Here is an 11,223-nt window from a genome sequence, read left to right as displayed (position 1 = left end):
CCTGCAGGGAGCCGCGGCGCAAACCCGGCCGCTCGCCGGCCGCAGGGAGGCTTCGACTCGCTCCGGCTGGGCGAGAGGTGGAAGCGAAACCGGGCCAAGCTGCGGAGGCTGGGACGCGTCAGAAGGAGGTGCTTCCCTGAGAGCAAAAAATTCTGGTTCTTCTTCCCCGAATATTCCCCCGAGCTTTCAGGGACCCCCAGCAAACTGCTCTTTGCCCAGGAAAAGCTTCCGATTCACCAGCCTGGCGGGCTCCCGATGCGAACCGCTTTGGATGGGAGCGGTGGCCACCCCGGGGGCCACGGAGGAGCCGTCTGCCGCTTTGTGCCTCAGTTTTCCCGTCTGTAAAACGAGGGATAAACGATACCGATGAGCGGTGCCGGGTAGCCCTGTGCAAAACTCGTATCAGAAGGATCTGGACCCCGGCGCTCGTCGGGGACAGCTGYGTCCAGCCCTGCCGGCGACCGGCGCCGGCCCCTCGGCGCGTTCCCCAAAGCCGTTTGCAGTCGCTGGTTCCCGCGCAGGGCCGTTGCCTCTGCCCGGGCTCGGGGCCGCGGGCGCCCTGCCTGACGCCGTGCTTTTCCTCTTCGCAGGTGACCGAGGCCCGAAGGGCGAGAAGGGGGACCGCGGCGGCGACACGGGTAAGCGGGCGTGCGAGGGAGCAAGGCTGGGGCACGGGGAACAGGACGTCAATCCTGCCCCCTCCCCGCAGAGCCCCGGTCTCCGGCGGGCATCTCCGCCAAAAGCAGCATGTGCCTGATGATCCCCAGCAGCCCGGCGCTGGGTTTCCAGGCTGGCAACCAGAGAAGCGTCTGTGCCCTGTCTGGGGAAGGAGCCTGGAGCATGAGGAGCTAGAGCTCGCCCCTGAAACCCCGGAGATGCTCGTGGTCTTCTCCAAGCGTGAGACATCCCTCCTTCCCCCAGCTGGGATGTCCCTCTTTCCCCAGCTAGGACATCTCTCTTYCTTCACCCGAGTCACCCCTCCTCCTCCACCTTGCTGCAGGAGCAGAGCAGGAGCAGGGGGGATTGAAAGGCAGAAGGGATGAGGTGGGAGAAGGAGGTCAAACCGGTGGTGCACTGGGGCAAGAGGAAAGCTTTGCACATCGTGAGGAATCGAYGTGGGAGGTGAAAGGGGGTCTCAGCAGTGGAAAGAGGCAGGGCCTGGCAGGGTGTGCTTTGGGCCTGTTCKTGCTCTGGGTGACATGTATGCGCAGCCCCATCCCGTGCCGCGRGTGCAGGAGGGGACGTGGCTCCCTGGGAACAGGCTCGAACTGGGGGGGCAGCTCCAATGGTGTGGGATGCGCCTGGAGGACCTGCATCTCTTTGCAGTGTCCCGGCTCATCAGCAAGCTCCAAGAGCTTGGGAACAAGCATCTCCGCGATGCCCGGAGGGGCGTGAGGGGGCTGGTGGCTCCAGCATGGTGGGAGTGCCAGGAGTAGCAGTGAAGGAGACAGGGGAGCAGGGGACACCATGCTGGGGACATCTCAGCTGCTGCCTCTCCAAGGCCTGAGATGTGGCCACTTGGCCATGTGCACAGCAGACCCCAGGATGCCTCAAAGCTGCCTGGCTGGAATAGKGTAGGTCCCAGCTCCCGCACCCAAGGGACCCACACGGTCCCAGGCTCTGGCATCTCTTGTAGCCACAGTGGGGCAACACATGGAGGAGATTCCACCCCTCCATCCGCTCACACCCCAGCAAGACCTTCAGTTTCCTGGTGGGACCCAAAAAACTTAGCACCTCCCAGAGCTTCRAGCTCTCTGGCTCAGCGGAGCAGAGCCGAGGCAGCGAAGCCGGCATGGACCTGCCCGTCCCCTCTCCCACCCGGAGGCCARTGCTGTTGAGGTGCATCTCCGGGTCGCATGGATCAAAGCTCTGGCTGGGTGACCGGCACGCGGAGATGAAGGAGAGGCTGGGCAGTGCCGGCRCTGAGCCTTCCTCCCACGGCGAGCGGGGAGCCACGGCCCCGCTTCCTCATCGGGCAGATGGTCTCAATTACCAGGCAGGAGACGATATCTCGCCGCAGCTGCAAAGAATCAGGCCCTTGTTTTTGCAGCCACCAGGGTTTATTTCTCCTCTTTAGCTTTTCCTTTCTTGTTTGGCGTTGGCTTTTCGAGGGCTGGCGGGGAGCAGGCCGGGTGGGGAGGAGGAGGTCGAAAGGTTTTGAAAGTCACTGATGTGGTGAAAACAAGCACAAGAAAAAAAAAGAAAAGGAGCAAAGACCTCGGAGTTTATTGAGTATGATGCAAAGGGAAAGTTGGAAAACCTCATGCGTCGGGGAGCTGCTCCAAGGCAGATAAGGCYGGGCCGTGTCGCAGGCAGGGCCGAGCCCAGCACCAGGCTGCGGTGGTGGCCCAGCCCCGGTCCCAAGGGCTGCCCACGCCGAGGAGGGAAGAGCCGTCTTCCTTGAGTTGCTGGGAAGGGTAGGGTAGGAAAAAGGGGGGATTCTGGGGCTGGAAAGCAAGCTCTGAAGCACTAAAGTTCAAGTTAGCAGTTGAACCCAAGCCCCTGGGATTCGCTGCCATGGTGCTGGCTCTTTGCCCTGGGCAACCCATGCCGATGCGCCGGCGCCGTCCCGGTTCTACAGCGCGGGATGCACCAACATCCCCGTGCAGACACCTCGGAGCAGCTCCTGGGGAAGGGGGGAYGTGTCCATGGGCACCGGTGCCACTTCTGGACAGCCGGGGTGGCAGTAAGGACTAGGTGGGACGCCCTGAGCTGCTCCGGCTGCCCGGGGACTGCGGTGAGAGGGGTCTGGGCACGGCCGGGCTGCAGGATTTGCAGGATTTTTGTTTTGGTAGGAAAGCCGCGGAGGTGCTGGGCTTTCTCRGCCGCTTTTAGCGCTATTAGTAACGCTCGTTAGAGGCTGAACGGAAGGGCCGTGGCCAGGGCTCACGCCTGCTGAGCTCTGCGGCTTTCCTAGCAGCCCTCACCCTAGTGATTAATGGGAACATCCCAGTCCTAGGCGTGCTTGGAGCCGTGCCTGGATTGCACATCTCCTCCCTGCCTCGGGGAAGCCTTCGTTTTCCTCCAGCACGGCAGGCGCTCTTGAGCATCTCACGAAGGTCCTGCCAGCTCCCCGCTCTGCGAGGGGCGCAGTAAAGGAGCCCGTGTGCAATAGTGCCAGCTTCCCGGCACAGCAAGAGGAGGGAGCAGCTGGGAGGAGGCTGTGGGGACCACCTGCAGTGATACCTCYGACGCCGGGCGGGCTGCGGTACGCCAGGGCCGCGCTGGCTGCTTGCATCAGCTTCCCGCACGGCTATCCCCTGCCGCAGCGGGAGTGGGGAGCCCTCTGCTCCAGCCCATCCACGTCCTCCAGGCTTCATCTCGGGGACATCTGCRTGGAGGCACCTTGCTGGTGCAAAGCAGTGGCTGAGCTGGTCCTTTCGACTGTGGTCAGGCAGTGCYGGGGGGGTCAGGACCAGATCTGGCATTAAGTAACTCCCTTAAAGTGCAAATGGTGTTTCAGTGCACTAGGAAATTCCCCGGGGCTCAGTCGATGTCAGGATTATTGAGAACCTGGTATTAGACGCCTGGTACCACCCTCTGGTCCTGAGCCTGTCTGGGGCAATCTGGCACAGGCAGGCTGCTCAGAGCTCCCCTCCCAACGTGCCCATCCAAACTGCCCTGTCCCCCAGTGATCCCTGCCTGGGGTGGGTTGGAGCCAGGCGTGTTGGCTCCTGCCAGGCCTGGAGATATGTCCAGGATGGACAGGCTTGGGGCAGTGCTTGGTTAGCATGGCAATGTGTCCTCAGTGCCCTGTGCTCTCTGCAACCTGACRTAGCCACCTTCAGATTTACGTTGAGGTTGGGCTGAATCATCCTCTGTGTCTATCCAGGGACGAGCAAGGGGCACCCAAGGGACAAAGTGTAGTTAGAGCTAGGCAGGAGGACCCTGGGCTTCAGGATCCCCACTCGAAGATGCACTGCTGCAGGCATGCAAGGAGCTGGGCAGCCCTCGTTGGCAGCAATGTGCAGGTAGAAACCGTGATCTCAAATGCATGCGGATAGGACAGCCGATATGAGCTGGGAACCATGCAAAGGGAGGTCGGGAAAGCGTGGCTTGATTCGAGAAGCAGAAAGGCTGTGAGGGGACTGGGCTGCTCTCTGTGAATGCACGGGTAAGAGGGGAGGGTTGAAGCTGTGGACAGGGTCAGAGGAGAGGAAATGAGGATGCTGTGTTGAGGAATCGATTCAGGTTGGAGGTAGGAAGAGGGACTTGGGCTGTCAGTAGCAAAGAGCCCCCCTGAGAGGTCCCAGAGCTGCTGCGTTTTCTCGTGCCTGGAGAGCAGAAAGAGTCATGGCCCCAAGGCATCTTGGGGTGGCTTTGCCTTTGTGCTGGACCCGAAGCTCCCACCAAGCACAACTGTGATAAGAGCGTTGACAGGGGACACCAAACACCTGGGGCATCCCTGCGGAATTGGGAAGGTCATGTCATGTGGCTCGCTGTCTCTGGGTGAAGAGCAGGGCCAAAAACATTCAGATCCTGGGTTTCTCTGGCAGAATCTCGCTCTCCTTGCTCAAGGGGGATGGCTTGCTTGTTTGGAGCAGGGAGTCTGAACCGACTTGTGAGCAGAGGATATCAGTGTTGAATCAGGCACAAGCTTGGGTTGGCAGCAGCAGTTCTCTTGGCAACTCAAAGCAGTGGCCACAGTTGTGGCGCACGTGTTCAGCTGAGAAGAGTCACTCCGTCCAGCCCTCAGATGACACCATCCCTAGGGTGATCCAAGGCAGCTGTTCAGCATGGCTCAGCAAAGCTGTGCAAGGACAGGGAGGAAATATCCCATCCCAGATTGCAAACAGTTTTTTTTTTTTTTTAACCAGGACTTGTTTGAGATGACTTGCATAATTTATGGCTCCATTGCTTGAGAAAGGTCACACCAGTAGAAAGCCCTCTGACCCATCAGACCACTGCAGCATCCCAGATGAGCCTCTCCTTAATGGCTCAACCAGCCCCAAGACAGGGGGTTGTGCAAAATATCAACAGGACAATTTAGAGTCAACATGAAATATTTCCTGGCTCCTCTGTGAATCTGATACTCTGCCGAGATCCAGAAAAACATGCTCAGGGTTTCCAGATCCATTCYTGAGCAGGCTGTGGAAGTGAGAGACCAGTGTATGCTGAAGCCAAGCAGGGCCTGTGCTTTCAGTAGGTCATGGGAAGACGTGGCCTTGCTCCAGCTCGGCGTGAGCCAGGGAGGGGTTGTAAACCCAGAGACTGATACCACGAAGAAATTTTGTGCAGGTCCCAGCCAGCTGGCAGTACCAGTTGCATCTCACTGCAGCAGGTCTCAAACACTGCCCTGGTCTCTAAATGTCCTACTACATCTGCAACGCCCACTCGTGTCCCTCTGCTGCAGCCCAGAAAGTATGTCATAGGCTGGGACTCAGCTAGCTTTGCCCATCAAAAGGCAGGTGTTTAGGCTGCTGTTCAACTTCACAATCTCTAACTTGGTTGGCTCGATAACTTAAACAAGCCTGAGCCAAACACAGACTCATAGAATCACAGGACAGTTGAAGTTGGAAGGGACCTCTGGAGATCATCTAGTCCAACTCCCCTGTTCAAGCAGGGTCATCTAGAGCATGTGGCTGAGGACCTTATGCAACACATCTCCCATAACCTCCTAGCACAAAGCRGAAGTCCCAGTTAGCATGGATGTTGAACAAGTGAAGTGTCAAATTCCACCCAAGTCTTTACAGCTGCAGCGGTCGCCTCTTGGCATCAAGATCTTTTCACTTTGTCATTTGCAAGACTGCCATGGTCCACCTACCAGCAAAACCACAGGGCATGAGAAGTTGTTTGCCTAYGCTGTGAGGCTTCAGCTGGAAGAAAAAAGACAGGAATAGACTTACAAGTCAGTGGGGGGAGGTTTAGCTTAGATATAAGGAAAGACTTTCCCACGACRCCCGTCATGGGCAGGGGGTGATTGTGAGCAGTGGTGGGGGTGGTGGAGCTGGAGGCTGGGCAGGGAGTAGGTCTCGGTGCCTAGCTTAGGGCCCTGCCCACCGTATTTGCAGCAATTTTGGTGAAAAGGTGGAAGCGGAGCGCAAGTCCCCAAGCAGCTCTCTCTACCTGGGGAACTTTCTGACTCTGGCTCAAGAAGCAAAAATTGGAATATTTATGGCAGTCGAGGCAGAGCCCTCAGTCTTACTGGAAATATTTCATGCAGCAATCCAAAAGCCATTCATCTTAGCATTCGAAAACTAATGTCAGTGAGCATTTCTAATGGGAATGTGTGTTTTGATAGGGAAAAAAAAACTGGCTTTGAGAAAATTTCCTTAAATAAAAATCTTCAACCAGCTGTAATATAACCTTGTTTCTGGGGAACCCAAGTTCCATCCTCAGATGCAGTCCCAGCACTCAGTGAGTCACAGAGCCAGTCCAGCTGCCTGAAAGCTATTTTCTCTGTTCAAATCCAACTCGTGTATAATCCCAAATAATGGGATTTGTGGGATGTTCACTTCAATTTGTTTTCTCAGCCCTGAAGGAGACTTTGGCTGGGCACGGAGGAAGAACAGTTGTGGTTTAATTTTGCTGTTGAGCTYGTCAATCCTTCCCCTGTCAAATAAATCACCACTGCCCTGTGCTTCTCCCTGAGCAATGGAGAAGGAAGACCATGTGTGATCCCACATGGCACCAGCGGAGATGAGGAGGAGGAGGAAGAAGGAGCAGTGAAAGAAAGGGAGTTGAGGGGTAGGCAAGCAGGAGTRCAACGAGGAAGAGCAAGTCCTTCCCCTGACTCGGCATTTGTGACCAACTCGAGCTTCCCCTCCTCTCCACGGTGTTCCCTCAAACACAAAGTCAGGGTCCACCTCAGCAGAGCGGAGTTGGTGCAGGGCTCCGAGGTCTCCAGGCTGACTGGGAACACRCACTGGGAAGAGCTAGGCTGAGCTCAGCCTTCTCCATCACCCGCAATCCTGTCTCCTAATCCTATCTGGAAACTGTTCTTTGGCTTTGCTGCCATCTTAATCCTCTTCTGAGGTTACTCAGACTTTCCTCCTCTTTTCATCCCTGAACTTCTCCTGTTAGGCTCGTACCACTGGCTTCGGGGTTGACTCCAGTTCTGTACTGCAGTTGTGTTCGCCAACAGGGGCAGAGGCTGGATTTGGGGTCAGCAGCATTGCCTTTGTGGGGACCAGCTCAGCAAACGGAGGCTGGTGGTCTTCAGTGGAGSGTGCACCAAAAGCCCACTTGGCTCTCCAGGCGATGGAGCCATGCAGGGATCCCACGCACGGGTGCCGAGGGCAGACACGGGGGTGGCCGGAGGTGGGTATGGGGCAGCTGGTGGCCCTGTGCTGCCCACTCTGACGTCTCTCTTCCTTGTGACAGCCACGGAGGAGGGGATGATCCGGCTGGTGAACGGCTCCGGCTCCCACGAGGGCCGGGTGGAAGTCTTCTACGACCGCCGCTGGGGCACGGTGTGCGACGACGGCTGGGACAAGAAGGACGGCGACGTGGTGTGCCGCATGCTGGGCTTCCGCGGGGCCGAGGAGGTGTACCGCATGGCGAGGTTCGGCCAAGGTAGGGAGAAAACAAACCAGGAGCCCGGCAGCCTCTGGCATTTCCCCTGCGAAGAGGCCAGAGGTTCTGAGAGACCGTGGTCTGGCTGGGGCCAGGTTCYTCCTCACCCCGGACCTTGGGTGTCTGCACATAGTTTGCCGTTTGCCTGCAGGATGGCCTGCAAGCGCGGTCCTGGCTCTCTCCCAGGTCCCTCCTTTGGCCCGCTTTGGCTCCGTTTTCACGTGCACACTCAGACGTGCACGGGCTGACCCGGCTCGGTGTGCTCCACGCTGGGAAGTCCTCCCCGGAGAGGGGACAGCCAGGAGCACAGCTGTCAGGGTCGGGGTCGCAAYGACGCTTTGGGTAGCGCTGAGCCTGGTTGCAAAAGCCAAAATCGTCCTGCCAGCGGGATCGTGGCACGAGCAAACGAAGCAGAACCGTCCTGCGCCGGCCCCAGCAGCCCCAGGGCTTTCTTGGACAAACACTTCGGTTTTTCTGCTGGAGGCAACTCTCAATATCAATTTTCYCTTTAGAATAATAATAATAAAAGCCCTTTAAAAACACAGTGGAAATGTCAGTAACGCTTTGGCAGGTGGAGTGATGGCCTTTGCCCCCAGACTATTTGGTTGCGGTGTTTCTGTTTAGGCTAGCTCTCGTTCTGGGTAGACTTTTTAAGTGTTTTAGTTGCTTTTTTTTCCAATTGCTTGGAGTTGCCAAGGAGATGATGGATCCTGTATCTGAGGACATGGATATTCCCCCTTGCCAGAGGCCAGCTCCGTGGCCCGGAGGGTCCGGAGCTGACATTTCCCGGCTCGGCAGCTGCCTCTTGGTGCTCGGATGAGAGCTTGGGGCTGCTCAGAGCTAATCGGACGATGCTAATTGCGCCCTTTGCGGCCAGCACCCCGGGGAGGTGGCACTGGGTGGGGGAGCTCATCTTCCTCCTTGGCAAGACACGGTCGGCCGCCGGCTCTCCCAAGCTGTTTTTTTTTCCTGCAAATTCCTTTGCAAAAATTTTTGGACGCTGCCACGCGCCAGGCCAGAGGGATTTCTGGTTTTCCTTGCAATAAGGCGGAGGGAACGGGTGGCATCCGGCGGGCGCTTGGCTTCGTACCTGTGACCATGCCTGGGGACCAGCGGGCTCCTACGCGACRCCTCAGTCGAAGCGAGGGCCCTGCTTTCGGGGCCGTGCTTGGGTAGCGCCTACCTCACCTGCAGCCCCAGGGAAAAGCTCTGTGCAGGACAGTGTCCTCCAGCTGTCTGAGGTCCACCAGGAGATGGTTCTCCAGCCAGAGCGGGCAGGGGTCCCCCAACTCCCGAAAGCGCTGGAAGAAGGTGGAGGTGGTGAGGACTTTCCAAAGGGATCTCCCAGGCCAGCTGAGTTTATCCCTGCGGCGGGGATGGCTGGGGCGAGCGGTCCCGCGGGATAAACCCGTCCCCGGGGCTCACGGCAGCGCTGTTTTTCCAGGCACCGGCAGGATCTGGATGGACGACGTCTCCTGCAAGGGCACGGAGGAGAGCCTGCTGCACTGCAGCTTCTCCAGCTGGGGCAAGACGAACTGCGGCCACGCCGAGGACGCCAGCGTCAAGTGCCTGGCGCCGTGAGCCGGCGCCGCGGCCGGGCGCGCGCGGAGGAGGAGCCGGCGCCGCGGCCGGGCGCCCGCGGGGCTCCGGGGGTGGGCGAGAGGGCGGCGCGCGGGAACGCGGCGCGCGGGAACCCAGCCTTGCCCTGCTCGCCTCCCGCGCGGCTTTGCCCTCCTCCTCCCCAGCATCGGGCCGACCCGGCGCGCACGGACGGACGGACGGACGGACGGCCCCGTCGCCCCCCGCGCTGCCCAGCCAGCCGCTCCCGCCTGCGCTTCCTCAAATCTTTTATTAGAGAAATAAATATCTTTTTAGGACCGTCGAGCGGGCGCCCGCGGCGCGCGTGCGGAGGACGCGCGCGGAGCCTGGCTCCCTCCCGGACGGCGGGAGACGAGGGACTCCTTCACCTGGGAGCGAACCAAGCCCGGAGAAGGCACCGGCCGCCGGTGCCGGCCGACTCTCCCGGCGCGCGGCGAGTTCGGGAAAACCGCCTGGTTTCTGTCCCGCTGGAAAGCCTGCGATGTCGAAATCTGGGTTTGTCCCAGCCTCGTGCGGAAAGGGGAAAACATCTCAGGGTGTTCCCTGAAACCGAACACCCCGAGCTGCGACGCTCGCCTGTTTTTCGGCGCTAACGTTGCGAKGGGTGATTAAGCCCCGTTACGGTCTCCCGGGGGCAGATCCTGCCCTTAAATCTGCTTTCGGTTACAGGTTACGTGTTGTGTTTGGTCTCTACGGAAACTGTAACTCCATCTGGGAGGCCCCCAGGTCAAACAAACAGCAGCGATTGCAATATAGAAATATAGAGAGAGACGTACTCTCTACGGGTTTGGGGACCCTGATGCCCCTCCACGTGCCCCCTATGGGTTTGTTGAACTCCAAGAGACCCCACCAAGGCCTTGGAGACCTGGATGACCCCTTGATCCTCTTATGGTTTTGGAGACCCTGATGCCCCTCCACATGCCCCCTATCGGTTTGGAGAACCCCAAGAGACTGCACCAAGGCCTTGGGGACCTCGATGCCCCCCCCTCCCCAGATCCCCTGATGGGTTTGGAGATCCTGATGCCCCCTCCATGTGCCCCCCTACAGGTTTGGAGAACCCCAAGAGACCCCCACCAAGGCCTTGGGGACCTGGATTGCCCCTTGACCCTCTCATGGGTTTGGAGACCCTGATGCCCCTCCACGTGCCCCCCTATAGGTTTGGAGAACCCCAACAGACTCCATCAAGGCCTTGGGGACCTCAGTGCCCTCCTAGACCCCCTTAGGGTTTGGAGACCCTGATGCCCCCTCCACGTGCCCCCCTATAGGTTTGGAGACCCCCAAGAGACCCCACCAAGGCCTTGGGGTCCTCAATGCCCTCCTAGACCCCCTTATGGGTTTGGGAACCCCAAGACAACCTCCCAAGGCCTTGGGGACCTCAGTGCCCCCCTTATACTGCCCTATGGATTTGAGGACTCCAGTGTCCCCTAAGACCCCTTTATGAGTTTGGGGACCCCAAGTGATCCCCCTCAAGGCCTTGAGACCCTAATGCCCCCCTACATCTCCTTATGAGTTTAGGGGCTGCAATTTCTCCCAGACTCCTCCTAAGGGTTTGGGGACCCCCAAGAGATCCCCAGATGCCTCCCTATGGGTTTGGAGATCCCAGAGCTTGTCCTATATCCCGCTATTGGTTTRGAGACCCCTAAGAGACCACCCAAAGGGCTTGGGGGGCCCGTGTCCTCCCCGATCCGCTATGGATTTGGGACCCCAAGAGGCCCCTCATCGAGGCCTTGGTGGAGCCTGATGTTCCTCTATACTCCCTGTGGGTTTGGGGCCCCCAATGCCCCCCAGACCTAGCCTTATTGGTTTGGAGACCCCTAAGAGGCCCCCCAAAAGGCTTGGGGCCCCAATCTGCAGGTGTGGGGAACCCCAAGAGACCTCCGCTCCAAGGCCTTGGAGTCCCAATGGCCATCTATGCTCCCTTATGGCTTTGGGGACCCTTATATCCCCACATGCCTCCCYACGGGCTTGGGGAACCCCCAAAGCCTTGGGGACTCCAACGTCCCCCCATCTCCCCAGTGCCTTTGGGGGCCCCAGTGCCCTCCCTATACCCCTCCACGGGTTTGGGCACACCCCCCTCCCCAGGCCTTGGGGACCCCCCTGCTGCCCCAC

At 59.0% G+C, this 11,223-nt stretch overlaps 1 protein-coding gene across 1 annotated transcript in view; it reads left to right on the top strand.

The window, feature by feature from the left end:
• Positions 1 to 9,782, top strand: part of SCARA5 (scavenger receptor class A member 5) — a 37,105-nt gene extending 27,323 nt beyond the window's left edge. The window contains exons 7-9 of the mRNA XM_085305633.1: positions 591 to 638; positions 7,324 to 7,515; positions 8,960 to 9,782. Of these exons, the coding sequence (XP_085161759.1) occupies positions 591 to 638; positions 7,324 to 7,515; positions 8,960 to 9,096 (377 nt within the window). The 3' untranslated portion in view covers positions 9,097 to 9,782. The remainder of the gene's footprint in view (positions 1 to 590; positions 639 to 7,323; positions 7,516 to 8,959) is intronic.
• Positions 9,783 to 11,223: the final 1,441 nt, after the last annotated feature.

The sequence above is a fragment of the Rhea americana genome, unplaced genomic scaffold, assembly GCF_003343005.1.
Source record: "Rhea americana isolate MKP2758 unplaced genomic scaffold, rheAme1 scaffold_225, whole genome shotgun sequence".
NCBI lineage: Eukaryota > Metazoa > Chordata > Aves > Rheiformes > Rheidae > Rhea > Rhea americana.
This window is presented reverse-complemented; position numbering and strand designations above follow the sequence as displayed.